The sequence below is a fragment of the Leopardus geoffroyi genome, chromosome B3 (genome assembly GCF_018350155.1).
Source record: "Leopardus geoffroyi isolate Oge1 chromosome B3, O.geoffroyi_Oge1_pat1.0, whole genome shotgun sequence".
Taxonomy (NCBI): Eukaryota; Metazoa; Chordata; class Mammalia; order Carnivora; family Felidae; genus Leopardus; species Leopardus geoffroyi.
In genome coordinates this window covers 60919453-60945122 of record NC_059337.1, presented here as the reverse complement: position 1 = coordinate 60945122, position 25670 = coordinate 60919453, and the positions used below count along the sequence as shown (strand labels likewise).

Genomic DNA, 25670 nt, shown 5'->3' with positions numbered 1-25670 from the left:
GAGGAGGTGAATTCAGGGTCTTCTACACAGCCATCTCGAACCCCAGAGATGTAGTTTTAATCTTGCTCTTCCATTAACTAACTAACCTGTTTTACGACCTTCGACAAATCCATAAATGTAGCTGTTTGCCAAACTTATCTGGATCGTGGTCTGTGGCGTATCTATAACCATCTTGTGTTTCCCACCCAGTTTTCTTCTTACTGTCTATTCCAACATGGAAAAGAAAGGGTGGGCTATTAATATCCAGATAAGGTAGAAAAAGTAAACAATTAGTAAAAGTACTTTATTTTCCTCTTGTATTTGCTTTATATCTTGCTTTACAAAGTTATGAAGTTCACAGCTTTATACCAAAATGTAAGAAGGCTAAGCTATTTGCTTATAAACATTTTTGCAGTCAAATGTCATCTGATTTCATTCTTCTAATCCATATTCAATATATAAAAAAATTCAGAGACCAAGGGTACTGGAGCAGCTCTAGGGCATATATTTCTGTTAAGCAGGAGAAAGATCTTCAACAGCCTTTCCTCCTTAACTTCCTCCCCCACTGATTCAACTGGGCTACGACCTTGAATTTAGGGCAAATCTAGGAGTCAGTTGTCATGTGACCCAGCAGGGCCACAGACTTGGGGGCTGGAGGTGAGGTTAGAGGTTACTGTCTGGTAAGCATTATGTTTGGTTTACACCAAGATTTCACATCCACTTGCATGTGGAACTCATACAACCCAAACCACCTCCATCATGGCTTCTATCATATCCATTAGACGGCTTCTCTGAAATCCTGAAAATCGTGATCATTTGGGGCAGGGATGAAATCACAATTTTACCCATGTGGCAGGCATGGCCTTTGTATGTAACAGTTTTAGGAGGTCTCCTTTTGGTAGCAGAAACAAAATTTTTAAGTATGCGCATACAAATTATAGTGATTTGAGCAAACCAAGAGGATATGTGCTGTTTAAATCCCACTTCACAAGATACTTTGATCTCCCCTCCGATGAATTCTTTTCCATAAAATATACTGTACCATTCCACTAAGTGTTGTATACCTACTCCCACCACATTGTCCACATACCTACTCACTAAAGGTGTCTACTGTATACAATATCCCAAAACAAAAACAAAAAAGCCCCCTCTGTTAGACAAATAATCACGTGAACAGCGATAATATTGCCTATAAATTACAGGAAGGTCAGGATCTAAACACTCAACTGCTCACTTCTGAGGCAGAAAAATATTTTGCCCACAAAAGTAGGACTGTAGTAGCAATGGTGTTTCCTCAGTTTCAAGTAACATCAGATGGAGATAATTCTTTGCTCTTAGATGCTTAACTGCTTTCTAACTGAGTAGAGGAGTGCCAAAATAAGTTTTGAACCTGATTAAAAACTCTGGGATAAAACTTGAAGTGACTGACAGCTTGTCATAACAAACTGCCATTAAAATGCTAGCATAAGCACACAAAAGGACTGATAACCACAGTTTTCTTGGCTTCTAGCCGTTAGAAGTAGGCACAGGCAATTAAAGATAACATTCTAAAAATGGCCTCCAACTCCTTACAAGAAATGAGTTGGGTTTTGTCAGGTCATGTTAACACCTTCCTTCATTAAGCACTAAATACCAAGTCAAGGCAAAATCCTGAGCCACCCCTCTTCTCTAAGTGAAGACAGAGGGCTAGCATCAGTTAAGACACTGTAAAAGACAAAAAACAGTCAAAGTTCTGCATACCTTTCAAGACCCCTAAAAGTAATAACACAACCATAAGCAGCCAAGATGCTTATGGTGCCTTTATTTCTAAACAGAGGGCTCAAATAGTGCACTTAGGATAACACACTAACCTGCAATAAAAGAATTTCACACATTCTTGAAACAAAGACATTATTACCATGGCCTCAAATTGTGTGTGTGTGTGAAATGAGGAAAAGCATTACAGGTATAGGTGCCCACGCGCATACACACGTCCAAGGAACATTCACCCTGCACACACAAAGGCAGATAGACTATGCACAATTCTACCAAAATTAAACCCAAATCAGTTGTTACTGATCCTATCATACCTTCAAAGGTTCCCCACGATTGCCCAACACCTCACATATCCCCTTCCTGCTGTCCAAAGGCTCCACCACGCTCATCTTTTCAGACATGTCCTCAGGCAGGACAGAAGAGCACCTACGCGTAACAGAGTATGCAAGACTGTCTTAACACACTGACCAATCAACACAGAAATGCAGCTTCACGACAGTCCTGAATAAAATGCCAGGTGTAGTAATAATTTCTGACAGCTTTCCTGGGAAATCCCCCTTCCCAAACCCACATGACAGCCTGGCTTCCCTGCTCGTCCATACAGGAAATGAGGAGGAGAGGTAAGAAAGCTTCTTAATCGCATACAGAAACGGCACAAATACATTCTATGCAAGAGAATCTTCTCCTTTCTCTCTCAGGTATCATGCAAACATCAAGAGTCTGGTCAAAAAGTCTTCCTATTCACAAGGATAGAAGTAAACAGCTTTTGGGGCCATTCGTTATTTAGTAGTAGCTCTTAGATTAGCTTTTTTTTTTTTTTTTTGGATCCAGTAAGAACCCCTGGAGCTCTTTCTGGAAAAAAAGAACACATACTTGCGTACGATTTCATACCCTCTTGAAACCTATCCATGAATGTTTCATGAAGTCCCCCAGCCCTAGAGCCTGAGTGAAGACATGTGAGTAGGTGTGTGTGTGCACTAAAAGGGGTGGAGATAAACCTGCACGCTACGCGATCCTAGAAAACAGCAGGTGTCACATCCCGAAGCCTGGTATGTGGCACTGAGCTCTTCTCCCTTCTACCACTCTGAAGAAATCTTTCAGAGTTTTGAGAATCCAGAAACAAAAGGCTAGAAAGCAACACTTCTATAGCTTCTCTCAAGAGTCCAGAGAAAATCCAGAAACAAAGCAGTCTCACTAGGCTTTGTTAATTTGTCTGCTCTCAGTGGACAAGTAGCGTCTTTACCCTCACCATGCTCCACTCTTCTTGGCCAGCTACAGGGAAGGTGAAGGCAAGACACCAGTTCAGAAATAAGTCTCTAAGAAGCCTGCTTGAGCCCCTCAAGACTGTATTCAGATGCTTTATCCTAACTCCCCCTTCTTGAGTGCTGCAGGTGGGTGGAAAGCACCCCAGGGGCCCAGAGGAAGCATCTGATGGCTGCCAACAGTCTGGGCACAGCTAGATAGTGGAGGAGAAAGGGATTTGTAATGGAGCAAACTAAAAGGCTGCAAACCCACAGCAGGACTGGCGAGTCAAAAACTGGAAAAGGAGATCTACACCTCCAGTTCAAACAGCCTGACAATACCTGCAGCAGTGAGTGCCTGGGTCTAACAGCAAAATTCCAAGGTAGACGTTGGGTCTGTGCACTATCTTGAACTGAGTACTCTTATCACAACTTGAACAGAGGTTCGAAAGGAAGTGCTATCTGTGAGGACTTGTCATTATGTGATCTGCTGAGTTCCTAAAATTTCAGCAGAGCAGTCGCTCTAGCCGTTAATAATCTACTGTGTGTCCCTTTGAGATTTAAAGCTAGCTCTGTCCATCTACAAAGCACGAGGATATTGAAACACACTGCACATAATCGTTAAGAAAGGAAACTAGTTGCTTCTAATTTAAATACCCAGTTATTAGAACTAAAAAAATTAAAACTGATCCTAAAAATCTAGCATTTGAACAAACTTGTACTTAAAAAGCCGGACTATGGGTTTAAACCATCATAAGAACGTAAACTAAAACTTGCACACTGAAATCAAGAACGACTACATATTAATCATATGGGTCAAACTGAGTAGCCAATTAAGATCTGTATTTTTAATAAACATCTGGAGAATACTAGTAGCATAGATGACTATATTCCATGCTGTCTCAGAGAAGTATGGTTCCCTAAAATCTGTTTAAATCGGACAAACCTCCAGTAAGAACTTAAAGTGTAACTATCATCCCATAGAGCTGCCCAGACTTATGTTAGTGGTAAGCCTGGCTGGTAACAACTTTCTCCTTCCCTGCTTCTCTGGGGAAGGGAAGATTGTGGCCTCTGTGAGGGGCCGATGTGAAATTAGTTTAACAAATAACTTCCCAACATGGGAGGCAAAAAGCTTCATGAATCAATTTTGCTGTCATCCTCAGCATGTCGTTCAATGTGTCCTGCAGCATCCTAGGAATAAAGGGAAAAGAGCCCATGAGAGAAAAGTTGATAGTAAGACAAGAGACAGTTAAAGCCAAGGAGAGCTTCATGGGCACATTCTAAGATCCACACATTAAAGGTACCTAGGACCCAGCACTTTGCTAACTTACATGAAAACATGCACTTCAAGATGAGTTCTTATCTTATACAAGAGCACTGTAACAAACTTCTAGGTTCAGTTATTGGATTTGAAACATTTGAAAACATTCTCTTTGGGCTTTTTCTCAAAAACTACCAAATTCGGGGCGCCTGGGTGGCTCAGTCGGTTAAGTGTCCGACTTTGACTCAGGTCATGATCTCATGGTCCGTGAGTTCGAGCCCCGTGTCGGGCTCTGTGCTGACAGCTCAGAGCCCGGAGCCTGTTTCAGATTCTGTGTCTCCCTCTCTCTATGCCCCTCCCCTGTTCATGCTGTGTCTCTCTCTGTCTCAAAATAAATAAACGTTAAAAAAAAAAATTAAAAAAAAAACAAAAAAACAAAAAACTACCTAATTCATCATCTGAAACCTCATTAAGCTATTCCTCAAATCTCTGAATAATAATAATAATAAAACGGAAAATCTCTCCCTATTTATTCCAATTCTCAACATTCTAATAAGGCAAAAAATGTTTGCCTGCTCTGAGCAGTTGAATAGACCCCAGGTCGGCCTCAAGTCCCACTCAGGTACCTGTTTAGACCCTTTCCTAGCGGTGAAAAAGGCATCACAGTTCTTCCAGCGACATTTCAGAGTTTGAAAGTTTGGATTCGTATGGTCAGTGAGCAAATGTTGTTTTAAATGATCCACAACGCCAAATATCAGAGAGCAACCATGCCACTGGAAAGAGAACAAAAAGGAAAGTTAAAAAGTGTACAGGAAGCATGCAACTGCGATTAGAAAGCCCCTCACTTGTATCCTATAAGTTTTGGGCAAAAAAAAAAAGCAATCCCCTTAGGCTTTATTCTTAGATAGAAAATATAACAAAACCAGAGGCACCCACATTAATTAACAATATCATGAGGAGCCTTGAAAAGCCTGGAAAGTCTTGACAGTGTGTGATATTGAGAAGGCAAAGCACTAAGATAGCTGTATCGTTAAGAGAGATAAGGAAAAGGTTAGCAAAAATTGACAGACAACTTATCATAAAATTCAGTTTACACCACACTTATTTTTTTACCTTGCCATCACAGAATGAGTTCCTTAGTCTACTTATTTAAAAAGACTAAGAGCTCTCTGTAATACTGAAGGGGCTGTTTCTAACAATTCTAAGAACTGCTGATTTATAAACTTGAAAATAAAAATGTCTGATAAAACTACGTTGCTATGGAAGCCTGACTTTACTCAGAATCTTTATCACTTGAATCACAACCTTGTTTCTTTTTTTAAATTCTAATTTTACTATAAAATATGTGGCTCAGGGGTAAATGTGGCTCAGTCGATTAAGCGTCTGACTTTAGCTCAGGTCATAATCTCTCCGTCTGTGAGTTTGAGCCCCCACTTCAGCCTCTGTGCTGACAGCTCAGAGCCTGGAGCCTGCTTCGGATTCTGTGTTTCCCTCTCTCTCTTCCCCCGCTCACAGTCTCTGTCTCTAAAAAAATGAATAAAAACGTTAAAAAAATTTTTTTAATAATAAATAAATGTGGCTCAATTCTCAATTTCACTTGTTAGTCAGAAAGCATACAGACTCTGTCTTGGTATTTATCCTACAAGCCTGCTTATCATAAATCTTACAATTCTAATTCTAACACGTTCATTTATTTTATTTTATTTTATTTTATTTTTTTGTTTTTATTTTTGAGACAGAGTGTGAGCAGGAGAGGGACAGAGTGAGGGAGACACAGAATATGAAGCAGGCTCCAGGCTCTGAGCTGTCAGCACAGAGCCCAATCTAAAAATGGAGGGTGTCAATTTCATTCCATCAATTCTACAAAGCATGTTAGGGTACTGGGAGGGGGGGATTTCAGCCATAAACGTTTCTTTGATCACTACTAATATTAGAACTGCTGAAACAAATTAAGGCCTATAAGGAACAATGTAAAAGTTTGGAGCTCCCACCCCAAAATAAAAACCAGGCAATTTAGCCTAGGCAATGGAAGTTTAAAACCTTCCAGAATACAAATTTTTATTGGCCTATTCCTCAAAAACCAATGTGGACACAAATCAAACTATTAATACAAGTAATCCCTGTATAAGCTAGTAAGCAGGTCACAAAAATAAACACTTGCACTCATTTCGTAAATAGTTGATCCTTAAACAACATAGGTTTGAACTGCGTGGATCCACTTATACATGAACTTTTATCAATAAATACAATATAGTACTGTAAATGTATTTTCCTTATGACTTTATCTTATTTACTAATTTAAGTAATCTCCACACCCAATGTGGGGCTCGAACTCACAACCCTGAGATCAGGAGTCACATGCCCTACCAACTGTGCCAGCCAGACACTCCTTCTTACATTTTAGTAACATTTTCTTTTTTCTAGCTTACTATATTGTGAGAATACAGTCTGTAATACACATAACATACTAAATATGTGTTAATTGACTGTTTATGTTGTCAGGAAGGATCAACAGTAGGCTATAAGTACTTAAGCTTTGGGGGAGTCATAAGTTATATGCAAATTTTCAACTGTATGGGGTTTGGTGCCTCTATAACCATCTGCACTGTTCAAGGGTCAACTGTACTCTTGACCTTTTTGTAAGCATGTACTGATTTTATAATAAACAAAAACCACCAAAGAAATAACCTGGGTGGATGATACATAAACATACCTCACATCTAATCTTAAAATAGATTATTCATGAAAGAAGTATGGAAGTATTTTATGTACAGTTTTAACTTTTTTATATCATTTTTTTCAAATGTTTCTTGAGGATGCCTAGATGGCTCAGTCAGTTAAGCATCTGACTTCGGCTCAGAGCATGATCTCACAGTTTGTGAGTTCGAACCCAGCATCAAGCTCTGTGCTGACAGCTCAGAGCCTGGAGCCTGCTTCGAATTCTGTGTCTCTCTCTCTCTGCCCCTCCCCCGCTCACTCTGTCTCTCAAAAATAAACATTTAAAAAATTTTAAAAATAATAAAAATAAATGATAAAAATATTTTCTTTTTTTTAATGTCTATTTTCGAGCGTACACACACACACACGAGCGGGAAAGGGGCAGAGAGAGAGGAAGACAGAGTATCTGAAGCAGTCTCTGTGCTGATAGCACAGAGCCCAATATAGAGCCCAAACTCATGAACTGTGAGATCATGACCTGAGCCAAAGTTGGACGCTTAACTGACTGAGCCACCCAGATGCCCCTAGGTACAGGTTTTAAAAATAAGCTTCCTTGGCCTACAGCAGGAGGCATAAAGTAGACACTCAAATATAAAAATGCTTAATTGATGATGATGAAGATGTATAAATTAGCCTAGGGTTAAACAACTCCTAAGTCTGGTCATAAGAACAGTTTCACTCCTTACCCAACAGCGGTAATTCTGCATCAGATTCAGCCTCACAGCTTGAATACTGCCATCGTAACAGCCAGTGTAAATCTGGGGGAAAGAAAGGTTTATCCTATCAGACCAAAACAACACACAAAAAACAACTACTCAATATCCCAAAAATACGTGTCAAAAGCTCCTTGTACCAGCTACAAGAAAATACAAACCTAAACCAAACCCAGCCCCAGAGTACAACAGTGGGGAAGTAACTTCTAGTATAGATACTTTGAAGCCTTGCTCCTTCCAGAACGCTGGTTGAGAGCATAAGTGGCAGGGCTCAGAGGCACCCACTTACATTGTAACTGGTCCACTCTGGCTACTGGGCATTGTATGCTACCTCGGGCATAATATATTAGCCGTCTGTGTTTCACTGGAACAAAGGGTTCTAAGGCTCAGAGTCTGAAAAACACCCATTCTGGTCCAACCACATAATTTAAAAATAAAATAAATCAAGGCTTAGCAGGGTTAAATGAGTTAGCTTCTACTTTTAGGTCTGCTTTCACTATGCCATACTGGCCTAATCTCCTGACTCTATTCCAATGTTCTGTTCGGATCATAATGTCTCTGGAAAAAGCACCACTCAATTTTTGGGGGAAACATTTTAAACTTATATTCTGTTTAATGGTGTTATCAGATTCTTATTGTAGTTATTTTAGCTATTAATAGAAAAGGGAATATTCAACAATGTCACTGGGTTACTTCTCGATAATAGCATGCCAAAAGAAAGAAAGGCATTCAATATCAGAATGCCTACCAGAAACGTGTCATTTTTGGAAGTGATAAATAGTAATATTGCTATCAGTTTGTAGTTTTTAGTAATAAGCATATTCAAAAGCAAATATGTAACATGGCTAATAACACTCACCATACTTTTATGGATGGTCATACACATAATCATGTCTTTGTGTCCTCCATAAACTTGCAATCGATCATGGGACTTAGGTGGAGGAAAAAAATAGAGAATTAAGGTTATTTATACCCTGTGGTTAATAAGCATAATCCCTGGAGGCCTCTGGCAGGTTTAGCACTAAGCTGAAGCACCAGTAGCATTTTCACAGAAACATAATCTAATGACAATCTTTCGAATAAGTCTTCAAGGGAGGAGCTGGTAACTGGAAATGAGAAAACTAACTTCTGTGCAATGTCAAAGTCTAAACCTGAAATTGCACACCAAGAGAACTAGACAGGTTTTAGAGACTAACTCTGCTCTCCAAAAACCATTTTAGTATTGACCTCTGTGAGCCAGAGCCAGATGTCTTTCAGAGCAGTGTTTCTGACAGTCCAAGGATCATCTGCTTCATAATTATCTAGAGGGCCTGTGAAAAATGCAGATTCCTGGGTCCCACCCCAGCCTTACTGTATTAAAAATAATAACAATAACAATAACAATAATAATTCAACACCCAACCCAAACAGGCCTATTCCCCAAATCATTCAAGCAAAATACTGGATCTAAATTCTACCTGTAATTCATAGACACGAACAAATTTATCCAGGCAAGCAGTCACCATCACTTTCCCTAGGATATTCACCACAGTCACTGCATGATTGTGACCTTTATAGATCCGTACAAGCTCACCAGTCTGCATCAGAAAAGAGACAAGTCACTAGACTGACTTTCCAGATTCCTTCTGACTTTTGAGATTTATGATTCTATTATTCCAAGTCGTAATTCTGAGCCTACTTGTACACAACGTAGCTGTACTAATTTTAACAGCTCAGGTACCTGCATAAGCATTTATTACAATATACATATATAATATGCATGAAATGTATCCTGATGGAGAGAACCTATTGTCACACAAAGAGAAGGGCTACAACTCTATCTGTATGTATTTTATAGGTTTTAAAGAATTTTCACTCTTATCATTTTGTTGTGTCTGGACAAGTCCCTGAGGTTGCAGTATCGCCAGGTTTATAGACCGGGCACTGAGCGTCAAAGAGCTGCCTCTATGACCTGAGCAGAATCTCTCAGCTGTTCTTATTTGTTCTATTTTAAACTACGTATCACATCCACTTTCTCAGAGCCTCAGATGCTCAATTTATCTCAGGTTTAAATGACAAACTAAACCTTACGTAAACTTTGAATCTGTCCCCCATTAAAAATTTTGAAGAGGACAGAATTTCTCAAGTGCTCACTATCTTCCAAGAGCTTATGCAGGTAGGGATTATTATTAAGCTTTTCAATATAAATATTAAGCTTGCAATATAAAAGGCAAGAGGTCTGAGGAATCCTTCAAGGTTTAATCTTCATTCTATTAAAGATTTCTTTACACCAACACAACCTACATGAATGTTGTGCGCGTGGACTGACTGATCGCTGGAGCCACTGAACACAAGGTCATTCACCACCTTAAAGAAAAAAATTCATTGAGTTACATTTGGTAAAAGGTTCTGAGCCTTCTCTGTAATTTGTAATGCACACTGTTGAATTCTAATTTCCAACCCACTTTGAGATGAGCATCAACTAGATATAAAACACTAAGTTCCTCAAATTTTCTGAAATGAAACTTAGGGCCTACCACCAGGTACTCTGATGAAGTGACAATGTATTATTGGGTTTGACCTCGTCAGAACGATTGTGAAACTGCCTAGAAGGACTTTAAAGTGTATCTACATTCTATAATAAAATACACTGTTTCTCCATTAATATATTAATGTATTAAAATACAGTCCAACCCCAACCCCGCAAAAAAAAAAACAAAAAACAAAAAACAAACATCCCTTGGTCACCCAGGCCTAAAGAAAAGCACCGTAATCTCCTTGCTCTTTTCCAGATGATGTGCTGTAGATAAGGCATTAGATGACAAGACAAATGTCACTCAAATCCTTTTATTTGTGCCAACTGACTCCTGTTATCTTGCACTGTACTTGCCTTCATGCAAAGAATGGTTTTGCTGTGGCCTTCTAGGGTCCTGAGAAGGAGTCCATTCCGTGCATCACGGACACTAATGGTACAGTCATAAGATCCAACAACAAGCAGCTTTCGGGCACCTTCCTGAGCTGTGGCAAGACAGCTGACAGCCCGAGGGCCATGGCATTCAAAGATTTCAAGTCGTTTATTGTTCTGAAAAATAAGCCACCATTATATGAAATAAAAGCAGCTTGGCTGGTAAATATCAAAATCAACTCACCCAAATCACTACCTTGATTCAAACTCTTAAATTCTACTACCTGTTAAGTTCTCATACCCCATGCGAATCTTTTAACTTCCCAACCTCTGCTATTCCCATTCCAACTCTCTTTGTGTCCATGACTCCCTCCTCCCCCATTCTAGTGCGGGCATGGCAAATTCTTACATTATAAACACATTTCTAACTTCAACCTATACTATCGGATCCTAGTTAGCACTTGACTCTCTTTTATGCCTTCTCTCAGTTTCCTTAGGTTAATGATAACAGATGATTGACTTTCTTTTTCATAAGCTCATACATTTTCCTTGCCATAGACCTAGAAGCTCTTTCTCTGTATTTTGTTATCCAAACTTTATGCAAACAATTTGTCATATGTTTCCAAATTTCTCCACTGAGAATGACTTACTTACAAATAATTTCAGTAAGAATCTCATTCTCCACCTGTTATTCCCAAGTCCTTTTGATTTCTGGTTCTATGTCATCTCTCATGACATCATTTAGTGAACTAGAGAAGCCTTTTATATCAGAGTGGCATGGTCACATCCTGAATTCCCAAACATTCCTTTACCTCACATCTTAGACTTGCTTCCCTCAGTCCCACACCAACCTTGTCCATAAAGTCTCCCACTTCCCCAAAATCTCTAAAAAGGAACATCAGGCACATGCAAGGGGTGAAACTCATAGAAACTTCACAAAGGAGCAGCTGGTAGCCTCCAGGGCTAAGCAATGACTCCAGCCATCATAGGTGCTGGGGAGACAGCCTGATGGGAGTTTAGAGACCACTGGTGGACAGACTCTAGTAAACAGCCCTGGCTTTCTGTTAAGACCTCAGAAGCACTGCATTCAGGTGTATGGGCAAACCAACAAGGGCTCAGTGCTCACGAGGCTTCAAAATTCCGATGTCTGCAGAGACTCTCAAATCTCTGTTTCCAAATCCACCTTCTCTGTGGCTTTTCAACCATTTACATTTCAATTTCTTGTCTTCATCCTGCCTCAAAAGTCCTGTTCCTGACTTTTGTCTACCTTTGATGACATTACTCTCACAAAAGAGAATTAGAGAATTATCAAGTTTTATCCTTTAAAATATTTTAAATTTATTCTTTCTTCTTCATTTCTTTTGCCCTAACCAAATCTAATGTAGGCTGTTAACACTTCACATCTGGAATGTAACAACCTTCACTAATTACCCTTCTGTGATCTCTTCATAACCTGGTACTTGATTATCTATGTGCTAGATTCTTCTAACTTGATTTTAAGCTTCTTTTAAAAAAAAAAAATTTTTTTTTAACTTTATTTTTGAGAGACAAAGTGAGACAGAGCGTAAGTGGGGGAGGGGCAGAGAGAGAAGGGAGACACAGAATCCAAAGCAGGCTCCAGGCTCTGAGCTGTCAGCACAGAGCCCGACACGGGGCTCGAACTCACAGACTGCGAGATCATGAATTGAGCCGAAGTCGGATACTTACCCGACTGAGCCACCCAGGCGCCCCTAAGCTTCTTAAAAGTAGAAGGCATGAGGTATTTTATTGTATCCCTTAGAAGCAGTGGTTCCAGGGGCGCCTAAGTGGCTCAAGTCGGTTAAGCATCTGACTTCAGCTCAGGTCATGATCTCATGGTTCATGAGTTCGAGCCCCGCATCGAACTCTGGGCTGACAGCTCAGAGCCTGGAACCCGCTGCAGATTCTGTGTCTCCTTCTGTCTGCCCCTCTGCTGCTTACACTCTGTCTCTCACATTGTCTCAAAAATAAATAAACATTAAGAAAACAATTAAAAAAAGAAGTAGTGGTTCCAGCTCACATGTCGAAGGAGAGTTGGTAGGTATTCACTACACATATGAATAATATTATAATTGGGCATAACATAGCAAACATTCTAACGTGCTGTTAAAAGATGACCAAATGGGGGCGCCTGGGTGGCGCAGTCGGTTAAGCGTCCGACTGCAGCCAGGTCATGATCTCGCGGTCCGTGAGTTCGAGCCCCGCGTCGGGCTCTGGGCTGATGGCTCAGAGCCTGGAGCCTGTTTCAGATTCTGTGTCTCCCTCTCTCTCTGCCCCTCCCCCGTTCATGCTCTGTCTCTCTCTGTCCCAAAAATAAATAAACGTTGGAAAAAAAAAAAAAATTTAAAAAAAGATGACCAAATGACCTTGGGATATGGCACTGCAACTCATTAGCAACCAAACCCATCAACTCTACCTCTATTATCTTTTATCCATTCTCTTCTCTTCATCCTTAGTCTAACCTTTCATGTCACCTTCTACTACAAAGCCTCCTAAATGAGCTCCCTGTCTCTACTAGGACCAGTATTTTCCTATCTCATCAACTCCAGAGTGACTTTCTCTAAAATACAAATTCAATCATGCCTCTTATACTTTAAAGTCTACAAGACGGAAGTCCATCTACGTTAACAAAGTGTATAGGGCCAGCAAGAACTGGTCTTTCCTCATTTCCTAGGCATCATCCTAAGGTCTAGAACATAACAACAGATGTTCAATATAGGTTCACTCAACAAACGAATTTCTCTTTGGGTTAGGAAAGAATGAAGCCACACGGGCTTACAGACAAACCTATGACTTAGTTCACATTACAGAACAGGCTATCCTCATGAAACTCTCAATCGGTTCCAAACCACATCAATGTCATACTCAAGAGAATTTAAGCTCATTTTTCATGGGGTCATTCTTAAAATGAGATAGACTAGTTTAACCTATGACTCATTATTTGGCCCCAAATCATCAGGCTTGGTTTAATTTAGTAGAGTTACCTTTTGGCCCTGGCACATTTGAGCCTGAGCAGACAGAATGCAGGATCTTGTTTCACTTATACCAGAAAGTAACAGTTTTTGAGCAGCAGCTAATTCTGTCATCTTCTCACACAAGACAACAGGAAAATGTCTGCCTTCCACTTCTTTCCACACATTCTCACACTACTTTCAAGTGGCATGGGAATTCAGCCTTCTCCCCTCAAACACTAACCTTTATGTTAAAGGTGACCACGGTGCCATTTGCCAGTCCTGCATAGAGGGTTCGCCATCTACTATGGAGGCAGAGGACCCGGTCTTCCAGCTGTAGCTGCTCCACACACTCTCGCGTCTAATAAAGCACACAACACCTAATCAGCAGGGGTTCACAGCAAATAAAGGGTGACAACAATCCTTCTTCAAGCAGTGTGTGACATGATTTTTATGAGGAAGGAAATGTAGTGACCTCTGTTTTGTACAAGATTATCTTAGATTCTTTTTCCTTTGAAATATGTGGCCAAAGACCCTCAGGCTATAAACAAATATAAATTCTAATGTTACTCATGTTCCTAATTTGTAATGTAGAAATTCTTCAAAGGACACTAAGAAGTGGGCAAAAAGATTACAGCTTGATGAAAACTCAGATGATGGCTCGCATTTGTTTGGTAATAAAGTATTTTTATGTTTTTTTTTCTTTTATTCTCTCTCTGTGGAGGAGTGAAAAAAAAGGTATTTTTAATTTAAGGTACATACTTTTTTTTTCTTTTTTAGATTTAACACCACTGCACACTTAATAGACAACAGCATAGCATCAACATATCTTTCATATTCACTAGGAAACCAAACAATTCATTTGATCATTTTATTGTGATACTCTCCTTACTGCAGGGGTCTGGAACCCAGCCCACAATCTCTGAGGCGTGCCTGTACTAAAAATGGTTTGGAAGCGTAAAACAGAGAGTGGGCAGAATGAAGCATCTGTTTCAGTGTCTCCACTCTACACAGTAAACGCAGTCAAAGCAGTTTAAAATCATCACTTTTGATTTGTCTGGACCCACTTACCTTCACATTATAGCAGCGAATGGTGTGGTCACTGGAACCAGTGTAAAGGGCAGCATTCTTGCCAGAGGTTTGGGTAACCAGGAGGCAGTTCACTTTGGAGGCATGCCCCTCAAAGACCCCGATGCACTTCCGACTCTAAAGTCAAGCGCATATCAGATTATTACTTGTGGATACACAAGGATTAGGTAACACATTTCCTTAGCAATAACAAAAATGTTAAAACATATTAGTTCTCTGCTGCATCCTCAGTGCTTAGGTTAGTGCCTGTTGTTACACAAAAGGTGCTCAGTTAATACGTGTCTACTAAATGCCCAGCAGTCACATGGACTAAGTACCCACAACTCTGTTAGCTGAGCCCTACCCAAAATTCTTAAGGCAGTTTGCTGTAAGATAGATCAGAATTTTAATTAATGCCTGGAGCAAGGCTCTCCAACATAGGGGCCAAAGATCTGACAAATCCAAACTGTAGCTAATTTCCCAGATGAGTTCCTTCATTTCCTTGGTAACTTGTGAGAGAATGTTCCACAACATTCAGAGATGTGTCAGGCCCCTAGTGGGGCCACCAGGGGTGGTTTCACACAGGAACATCCTAGATATTATGTTTGTGCACATATTCAGATCTACTTAAAATACACACACACAGGGGCGCCTGGGTGGCTCAGCCTTGAGCGTCCGACTTCAGCTCAGGTCACGATCTCACGGTTCGTGAGTTCGAGCCCCGCGTCGGGCTCTGGGCTGATGGCTCAGAGCCTGGAGCCTGCTTCCGATTCTGTGTCTCCCTCTCTCTCTGCCCCTCCCCCGTTCATGCTCTGTCTCTGTCTCAAAAATAAATAAACATTTAAAAAAAAAATTAAAAAAAAAAAATACACACACACACGTACATTTATCTTGCAACTTAGAGTTAGAGTCAATCTCCCAAATCTTACACTCATACTTCCTGGTACCACTGCTTCCTTCCTTCAGACATCCTTCTTGCCCCTTCACATCACTAGGCTATTGGAACCTAGACACCTGTTGCCTAGGACACATTTTCATGGTCCATCATCTAACCTTTGGACTTCCAAGGACTTCAGTAATCTCAAATACTTTCATGGTATTTATTCAGACAACACAGTGCTCTTAAAGTTTCTTAAAGATCATTGTTGATAAAATTAATCTGATGTATACCAAATTCAAAACTCAAGAGTTCATTCTATGAAAACTGAGAGTAATGAGCATCAGATTATCAGTGACGGGTCCTAGAACACTGTTGCTCTCCTTAGTCACTTGGGACAATTAATCAACTGTGAGGAAAAATGCCTCCTCTAGTACCTCCCCAATATTTTCATTCTATCCTCCCTATTATGTTGCAGCGATCCAACTGACGTCATCACCACCTCCAGGACCAGGACCTGACTGGCCCAGCCTTCTGTTATCTCATCTCCCTTTGCCAAGTGGTTGTTCAGAGTAAAGCACAGGACCCTTTTGGTAATGGGAGAAAAAAGAAACCCCAGCAGCTTCTGACATCGGTCTATGAGCAGGAGGAGAACTAGCGTTAGGAAGAGGTGATACCAGAGAAAGCAGTGTGGACAGACAAAAAGAAGCTAAGTCCCCAGGGACCCTGCTGAGCCACTGCATCAACTTTATCTACAGTTAGTATACACATCTCTGGACAACAAACAGATACCCCTATTGTTTAAGAGAGTGTGAATCAGAGTTCCTAAAACCTGCAAAAAAACAAAAAACATTCAAATTGATATATCAACTCACCACCAGATTATAAACTCGAACAGTTTTATCTGCTGAACAGGTGTATAGTAAGTTCCCAAATATCTGAATTGCATTCACTGCGGCTTGGTGCCCCTCAAAGCTCCCTTCTGTGGGTTCATCATCATCTCCTGGCTCTGAAGATATTTCTGGAAATCAAGAATGTGTTTCAGAGATGTATCAGCTTTTGTCTGAAAAGATACTCAAAAATTAAAACCGTTACATAATATAGTGGTCCTTGGATTCTCCTTAAAACCTGTTCCCTCTAGCAAAACCCCACATTTTCCATTAATGATCTTCGTTATGAAGATTTCATAATAAGAGACTCTGGGAGAGAAAGCCTCTCACTGAGGAAAAAAGACAGATACTCATTTTTTGAGTGATACCTGGAAGTACCAAATCTCTCCCCACCTCCTCTCTTCTGCTGCCAGTATTTTGTTGAACAAGGCATTATTCTTCAAGCAATTCCTTCTCAAAGCAAAAGCCCCATGAGCCAATGAAAACTCATTAGTTGAACAGATAGGAGAGATGGGAATAAGAAAATAAAAAGGCAGGATTTACAGGACACCATAATTGCGGATCAAAACAATATTCTTGGTGACAATCCCCCGACCCTACCCTAATCTATAGGCATACTTAATAAGATTTAAACCCTGGCTCTAATATTTATAAAGCTTTTTTTTCTGTGGCTAATTTAAATAAAACTGAATAACCAAATACCTGAAGAGTTCTTTGATCCTTTTATGGAGGAGATCACAGTCTGAGTTTCTGCCACACTACAAAAGAATAGCAAGTCTTTTTAGCGGATGTGAATAAGACAAGCAATAACTTAAATTTTCCTGACTCAAGGATTGTTCTAAACACTGGGCACACAGCAGTGACAAAAGAGATCCGTTTTTCCATTTGAAATTTCTATATGAAAGGAAATATAAGTATAGTATATATTTACAACACAAATGAGAAAGCAGAAAATCTCCACTGCCAAGGTTTGATTTTTCTACACCCATAATCTCTACCGATTTTCTATACATTTGATTCATTTAAAAATTGATTCATAACCAAAAGTTCTATTGTTTAAGAAAAGAATAATGGCGAAAGTTGTTCTGACTGGACCAGCACAACATCCTTACCTTACAGGGATACCATCTTTATAACGAGTGCCAATCTCACTGGTAGAGCTAACTTCATCACAACCAGAACGAGAAGTTTCTAATGAATTTTGCTCTGTGGAGTTCCAAATATCCTTTTTAGATGGACTGTCTGGTTTCTCTTCTCCGGATTCAGAAGAATCAATGGCCACCACTTCCAACTGCGGATTAGGAATTTCTAGGACTTCCAGAGATGAGTCACTCTCTGGCTCATCTCTGACACTCTCTTGTTCTGGGCCAGTCCTGCTGTCTTCCCAGGTGGAGGTCGTTACTTTTCCCCCTTTGGTTGACTTTCCAGTCTTTACTTTCCTTACAGGTTTAGCAGTAAACACATCCTGTTCGGTGTCACTGTTCTCAGGAACATGAGCAGCCCGAAGAGTTTTCTTCTTCCTAAGTTTCTTCTTTTTCTTGTTTCCCCGAGTTTCAGCTGATGTCAGAGTAGACTCTGCCTGCTGCTCGGGCTGGTCAGCTGGAGAGTGGGGCTCTTTCTCTAAGGGGGTTTCGGAAGCAAACGACAATCTTGGAAAAGAACTGGTACAGGCCTCAGACCCACTGTTGCCTTTGATTGGCTCATCTTCTTTATTCAGGCTTGGAAGACCAGTTGGTTGGGAAGAGGCAGTATTATCTCTGTTTCTGGTATTTCCTTGTTCCGTGGAAAACTTCAGTTCTTGGCTAGGCTCATGGAAACTTTCTGTTAGCTCTGATAAAGATAATGCTGCAGGGATGACTGGATAAACAGGATAACTGTCACTGTTCTCTCCTGAAATAAGAAGAAAAAAAATATTGCATCTTCTTCTGTATCTGCGATTTATCACCATAAACTGCCATTATTTACCACTGATCGAATCTCTCCTGAAAAACAACCTTTCGACATATGTTAACAAGACTATGGCTGTTAAAACTGTTTTCTCATCCCTTAGCTTCCCATAGCCTGCAGAAATTTCTCTTTGCCTTGAATTAAATCTCACAAATAACATGCATGTCTTATACCCTACAAAAGCTCCTTACGGGCAGGGACTCCTTCTAGCCATCTCTTTTCTTTCTTTCTTGTTTGAAATGTCCCCATGTTTAACATGATGTTTTATTCTTGGTACACACTGAAATATCTACTTAGCTAAAGTGCTTTCACCTTTATGTCTTAGATGTTTTCACTATGCCACTTTACCTGCGACATCACCCAGTTTGTTTACATAACAGTAGTTAAAAAGTCAGTTGACTTAACAAAGTCTATTTTCTTTGACATAGTTATTTCATGTCAAGGAATTCAGATTGATGAAATAATCAAAGACATATACAATGTAGTGTTCTATGCAATATTAAAGAAAAAAGGATAAAAACTAAATACTCAAAGGAGATTGTATAAATTACTATCTACCCAGATTACACAATTTCTCAAGTATTATTCAAGTACTAAAATTAAAATATTTTACACAATTACTTTTATGACACAGGAAAATGATCATTATCTATTAAGTGGAAAAAAGCCAGGTTATAACAGACTATGATTTTGCCTTTCTATAAACTCTATGTGCAAATACACAATTATGATTGAAGAAAGACTGAAATAATATATAACAAAACAACGTATCTACATTTTAATCGCTTCCCAATTTTTTACTGTGAACATGAATTATTTTGCAGAGAAAAAAATCTAATAAAAATCAATTTTTAAAAATATTAACTTAAGGGGCACCTAGGTGGCTCAGTCAGTTGAGCATCTGACTTCGGCTCAGGTCATGGATCCGTGGCTGGTCAGGCTTTGTGCTGGCAGCTCAGAGCTTGGAGCCTGTTTCAGATTCTGTGTCTCCCTCTCTCTCTCTGCCCCTCCCCCGCTTGCTCTCTCTTTCTCAAAAATAAACATTAAAAAAAATTTTTTTAAATACTAGCTTAAGAAGTCACTATAATACTTCTTTACCAGTTTTTAAAAAAATACCAAATACTATTCACACAAAAGCAACAAAATTCAAGACGAAAGATAATATACATTTGAGCTAGATAGATATCTAGATTAGTACTGCAACAGGTAGCCAAATCTAGGGTAACTCTTCAGACTTTTTGTTTTTGCTCAGGTCACACGATGGCAGTTTATTTTTACTCAGTTTTCAGTATAGCACCATCGTGGTTACACAAACTTCAGATAAGGTTTAAAATAGCTTAGAAGTCCTTCTCCAATGGTAAATAAGTGAGTGTTATTTTATGCAAAGAGTAAAAACCTTGGCCATTTCTCAAAACCACTCAAGTTCCTAATGATGATCCTAAACCTGTGTCCACTGCCTTTTATCATGGCCACCTGCCTCTTAGGCTTATATTAATCCTACCTTGCTCTTTAATGACAAAGAAAGGTAAGTGCTGAGAAATTCAGAGGACATATCTTATCTAGAAAATTGACTGGACAACTTCAACTCCATTTCTCTCACAAAAAAACAAACAGCATCAATCCTCATAATGGAACATTTTAGGTGCTAATACAAAGTCAATTTAGTAATCCTAGATTAGAGAAAACTGAGGACAAGTTACTGATATTTAAACAATCCTCCTAAATGGAGGAAACATTAAGAACAATTAATTGTAAAAACTTTAGTTTTAATGGGCAGGTATGACTTTACATCACTGACCTAAAACTGCCCTAGACCCTCTGCTGGGGTTGCCCTTAACCCAGAGAAAAGTTTACATACTATTAACTTGCGGTAATTCCTTGGACACATTGCCAGCAGAGCCTTGTGACACAGCATTCACATTCTCGTCTTGCTCAGGAGACATGGGTTCTTGTTTAATCTGAACTGAGGAGTCTGGAGCAGGAACACTGCCATGGGCTTGGAAAGTAGGAGATGTGGTTACTTGGAGAGGGACTCCGGTGGATGATGGAGACACATGGGAAGATGGAGGCTCCAGAAATACTGGGAAAAAGGGAGTAGGCAGCAGCGTGGCATCAGCAGATGTTTGAGATCTACTGTTCCTTTGTTCTCGTGAAAGGCTATAAGGAACCTGGTCAGGGCGCTCAGAAGGTTCATATGTTTCTAGAATGGGAAACATACGCACATACAAATGCAAAAATATTTTCTGAAAAGCCACTCATTTCTGAGCCAGTTTGTATTTCTAAAGATTACAGGAGAACTTTAAAGTCCCTCATTCTTTGAAATGTAGGAAATAAAATCCATACAACCAACAAGCACATGGGTAGAACAGGTGTTAGTATTCCAATTTTTCAAATTTTAAGTGATTTATCCCAAGTCACATAGTTACTAATGGAAGAGCCAAGATTTGAACCCAGGTCTTTTGATTCCTAACACAAGGCTCTCCCTGTAACATACTGCCTCTGTTGCTAAGCATTTTCAGGGAGCACAGCGTCACAGGCCTTTCTACAGAAGGATGAAAACAAGGAGACAGGAGAGGAAAACATATGACCTTTTCACAACTACTTTAATTCCCCTGCATAGATAACAAAGAAATAATAAGCTACAGGGGCGCCTGGGTGGCGCAGTCGGTTAAGCGTCCGACTTCAGCCAGGTCCCGATCTCGTGGTCCGTGAGTTCGAGCCCCACGTCGGGCTCTGGGCTGATGGCTCAGAGCCTGGAGCCTGTTTCCGATTCTGTGTCTCCCTCTCTCTCTGCCCCTCCCCCGTTCATGCTCTGTCTCTCTCTGTCCCAAAAATAAATAAACGTTGGAAAAAAAAAAAAAATTAAAAAAAGAAATAATAAGCTACAGAGGATCCAATCCATTAGATTCTTTCCAAATACCTTGTAATCCCTGCAGAATCTGTATTCTATGGGTCCGCAGTGCACTCATCTCCATAGTTATCTAAAAATAAAGTAATCTGTTAAGCACTGTGAAATCCAACTTTAGAGATAATCTATTCTCATTAAATGTTCCATCCGCTGTTACCTGCTGCTTGAGCATAAGTAGCCTCTGAACTTCAACATAAGCTGTCTGAAGAGCTGTACGGGCTTGCAGAAGGTTGTTATCCATGCACTGCAATGATTTGCTTAGTTCTTCCTCCCTTAAAGAAATACTCAGCAGCTGGTCAACCTGAGAACGTTCTGCCAAAAGAAACCATAAGGCTCAGTTTAATACTGCAGACTTCTGAATAATACAGCCCTCAGAAGGTGAACTACCTCAGTTCTCTAGGATAAGCCTTTGTTTTTCCTCTCCAATAGGTCACTGCAGACTCATCAAATCTCACAAATCATGTGGTCAAGCCCGATATCAGAGCTAAACCAAAAGTGAGAATTGGTGAGATGGAGGTATGTCATAGGTTCAAGTATGCTTAGACTGGGTCCCAGATGTGAACTGCTTGCACTCTCTTCCCAAAGCATATTTTTCTAGTCTCTTAGTTAACATAAAATAGTTCTCTTTATTAGAGAAATCTTCCTAAAGAAAAAACAGCTTTGAAGTGTACATTTAAGTGATTTTAAATAAAATGTCCTACCACGTGTGTGTATCTGTCATCTTTAGGTCTGTCTCTTTCCCATTCAGTATGTCAAGACCTCTTCCTAAAACTCCAGACCCACACATCCAACTACCACCTTGATTTTACTTAGGTGTCTCTAAGATCCTTTAATTCAAGGCCCCCAAAAGGGAACTCATCATCTTCCTCTACCGTCAACCTGCTCCTCTCATGCAGTTTTCTAGCTCTAATAAACGATATCATCATCCCCAAAGATGCCTTAGCCAGAAATTGGGGTCATCCTTTACCCCCAACTTATCCATAACATCCAACCATCCAAGGCTCATCCAATCAGTTCCCATACTAGCCCTCTTATTGGAAAGGGTTCAGAATCAGTGGAAAGCAAGAATAAGAGAATCCTATCAATGAGGGAGCCATTCCAATAACTTCTCTCAACTCAAGTAAGAGAAGCAACAAAGATGCCTCAAAAATGTAAACTGAGAAAAATAGCGATAAATAATCAAGAGACACAAAATTCTTAGCAAATGGCCTATATTCCTCTTCATCACTGAAAAGGCCCAAATGGGACTTTCTGACTTCATACTGAACTCAATTTGTCCAAGATATACATTAATGTTAGCTTATGGGTCTATGTGGCATCAAACGTTTCTTCTATAGCTGCAACTGGATATGGGAGAAAATCAACCTTTTCTACATCCTGAAGCAAGATAACAAAAATGTCAAAAAATAATACTAAGTGGGTGAACAGTATTTGATATCCCCAAGCTATACTTTGTCAAGTTGTGAAAAAGTTGAAATGCTATAAAAACAATTTGTTTCTGACAGAATATTTTGCACTGTACCTTTCTTTCCTTTAATTTTCCTTCTTTTGTTTTTTCTCTCAAGACTTGGGAGTTCAGGAGAAGATCCATCCTGAGAAAATAAAGAAAACTGAGTAATATTAAATGTGGAAAAGCCATTCTCCGAGAAGGAAAAAAAAGTGAATCAATTCTAAGACTGTTCTACATTATTACCATCTCTAACAAGATGGTAGGAATCTCATGCACACATTATGAACTCAAATATTAGTTGAATGTATTTGATTTAAAACAAAACAAAAACAAACAAAAAAAACCCAGAACAGAATCTAAGGTCCAGTACTTTCCTAGCATCCTAGAGGTGGTGAATCCCTGGGGCTTAGGCAAAGCATTTCACTTTGGTAAAGCATGGCATAGTTAGAGGTATGGACAAAGCCAGTAATGCAAATATATGATTTCACAGTGACATAGTTTCTACTTTTCTAGAAAATCTTCACAACAAAATTTTTACAACAAAAAGCTAAACAGTCTATCAGACAAGCCCCCAGATATTAGCTTTGTTATAGGACAAACTTTCGTCCAAGAATATCCACTACAGTGTCGAACTCAAAGCGGCAAAGTTGGAATTTGAATTCAGGTCTACAAGCCAAGCCCTTAAGTACTCTGCTATAGTGCCTCAGTATTAAAGCAAACAGTCCATTTTCTCAGAGTGCCACATTCCAGACTACATCACTGCCAGCAACTCTTTCTTTTCAGAAAGGGTTCCTGAAAGGGTTAAGCAGTGTTAGTGACATAGATGCCAGAAGAGAAGTGGTTTCAGTGGAAGATGGATTCTGAAAGGGCCAGGCTGGGTAACTGAGGTACAAAACACTGAGTAACAGAGACTAAAAATATTTGTAAGACCATGCTCACATAGATGCACTCTCATCGTATTAAAACTACCCTAGTGTTAAACCCAATTGTCTCGGCCTAACAAGCATTCATGGCCTACAAATGCAACATTAGAGTGCCTTTCTTCAGGGCCAGTACAGAATGCATCATGAAGACAGATATAGTTACAGACGAAGACGTGGCTTACTCCTCAGTCAGGTGATACAAAGAATCATTGCCTTGGAGACTAGTTTTAGAGATGACTTCATATTTTCCTAGTACTGTACATTCATATTCACTGACATCTAACTTAGTAGAATTACTCAGTGAAAGGAACCAGTAGGATAAGAATATGAAAGGAAGAGTAAAAGCCTCACAAATCTATTCCAGAGTAGGGAAAAACACAACCCAGATACCCAGAAAAAATTAAAGTTATATCTTTCTTAAAACAGTCAAGTCAGCACATGAAAGGTCCAACAATAAGCAGGGGCAATCATACTCACTCCGGTAGCTCTTCGTTTCTTTCTAACACTCTGGCCGTCGTTTTGTTCGGCACCAGAAGTACAGCTACTGTCTGTGGCTGCATCTGCCAAACTGGAGATTGCAAGGGCTGAGGATGCATTTGATGATAAAGAGTTTCCTTCTCCATTACTCTCCTGGGTATTCTGATTCTCTGAAGGTGGCGTAGAACTCTCCTGGCTGTTCAGGTCTTTTGCCAAATGCATCAAAGGTATCGAACGGTCAGAGGATAATTGCACACTATGTCGCCTTTGAGTAGCAACATTTTCAGCCCTTTCACCTGTTCTTAGGGAGAGAGCCAGAGGGGTCACTTCCTGCTTAAGGCCCATGGTTGTTGTCTGACTCTGTGCAGCCCTCAGTGCGTTACTAGGTGAAAAAATCTGCTGGGGCTCATTTTCTTTGCCTGTACCTTCCTCACTGAAGAAGCTATACACAGAAGGAGCCCTGTCCATGATCACACTGCTCTCAGAAAGGCTTCGCTTCCTTGCCAACCCAGGAGAAAGGGAAACACCTTCCCAATGGAATCCTTCGAGACTAGACAGATCAGGCTCCTCATCCAAATCCAAGACCTCTTGTTCATTTTGAACTAGAGGCACCATTTCTATGCCAAACCTGAAGAAAAAAGAAAAAAAGAAAAAAAAACCATAAATCAGACATGATTAAGGAAGAGAGGGTATCACTTAAGTGCCAGACTCTGTTAAGCACTGAGAGTACAAATATAAATAAGATGGCTTCTGCCCTCAAAAAGCTCACAGTCTAATAAGTGTCCCAGACATAAATAACCTTAGTGTAAGTATTGTAATATAACAAGTACTAAATTACAGATTTGTACACAGTTATGAGAATACATTTGAAGAAGTAAAAATTGAGAGCTTTATTAGCATGGAGCTTTTCTAAACCAACCATAATAATTTTTAACAGCACACAAACCAAACACAAACAAAAATATTTACTGAGCATTCAACAAATGACAGGCACAGGGCTAAGGATAAGAACTTTATAATCTCAATACTCAAGTTATGGAAAAGAGTGCACAATAAATACGCTATTTCATCAAGGATAAAATTTAAAGCTTGAAGGGCTATATAACACAGCAGGTTGATTTTCAAGTAGCAAACCTACACTGAATGCTGCTTTACCATTCAGAAAAGTTTAGTATCTCAGCATAAGATGAACAGCCAAAACATCACACAAGTACTTAAGAGAAAGTATTTTGTGATCACGAATATAGTGCCTGGAATAAATACAGAAGGGTAACTATTCGTAGATTCTGAGTAAAAGGTCGTAAGAACAATTACACTTAAAAACTGTACCAGTCATTAAGATCTAGAGATAGATACAAATCTACTGATACACTTTTTTATGCTGTTACTTTCTGGCCTCTATAACTAAAGTGATGGACTTCTGATCATTTTTTTCCACATCCCCATCTCATTTCATTTCTTAGAGGTGATGTGCTTCCTTGCAACCTGAATTCCCTGTTAGGAAACACTTTATTGCGTTGTTAGAGAGTAGCAGTCACTCTTTAATATTTAAACCAGACATCTACAACATGTATTTTTTGCAAGCATTTAATTAAATACAACAAATAGAA

At 39.7% G+C, this 25670-nt stretch overlaps 1 protein-coding gene across 12 annotated transcripts in view; it reads right to left on the bottom strand.

Moving 5' to 3' along the window:
- Positions 1-262: 262 nt before the first annotated feature.
- ZNF106 (zinc finger protein 106) overlaps positions 263-25670 on the bottom strand; it is a 61652-nt gene continuing 36244 nt past the window's right edge. For 5 of the 12 annotated variants that reach the window (XM_045448039.1, XM_045448046.1, XM_045448040.1 and 2 more), the window contains 17 exons: positions 24061-24688; positions 22733-22802; positions 21368-21522; positions 21223-21283; positions 20161-20502; positions 17468-18245; positions 17058-17113; positions 16341-16486; positions 14592-14726; positions 13765-13881; positions 10537-10728; positions 9951-10013; positions 9125-9244; positions 8527-8598; positions 7641-7712; positions 4863-5009; positions 263-4166 (listed from right to left, as the gene is read on the bottom strand). In XM_045448039.1, coding sequence (XP_045303995.1) covers positions 4110-4166; positions 4863-5009; positions 7641-7712; positions 8527-8598; positions 9125-9244; positions 9951-10013; positions 10537-10728; positions 13765-13881; positions 14592-14726; positions 16341-16486; positions 17058-17113; positions 17468-18245; positions 20161-20502; positions 21223-21283; positions 21368-21522; positions 22733-22802; positions 24061-24688 — 3211 coding nt within the window. In that variant the 3' untranslated portion in view covers positions 263-4109. Of the gene's footprint in view, positions 4167-4862; positions 5010-7633; positions 7713-8526; positions 8599-9124; positions 9245-9950; positions 10014-10536; positions 10729-13764; positions 13882-14591; positions 14727-16340; positions 16487-17057; positions 17114-17467; positions 18246-20160; positions 20503-21222; positions 21284-21367; positions 21523-22732; positions 22803-24060; positions 24689-25670 lie in introns of all 12 variants that reach the window. The other 7 variants (XM_045448041.1, XM_045448048.1, XM_045448043.1 and 4 more) reach the window with 4 other exon arrangements.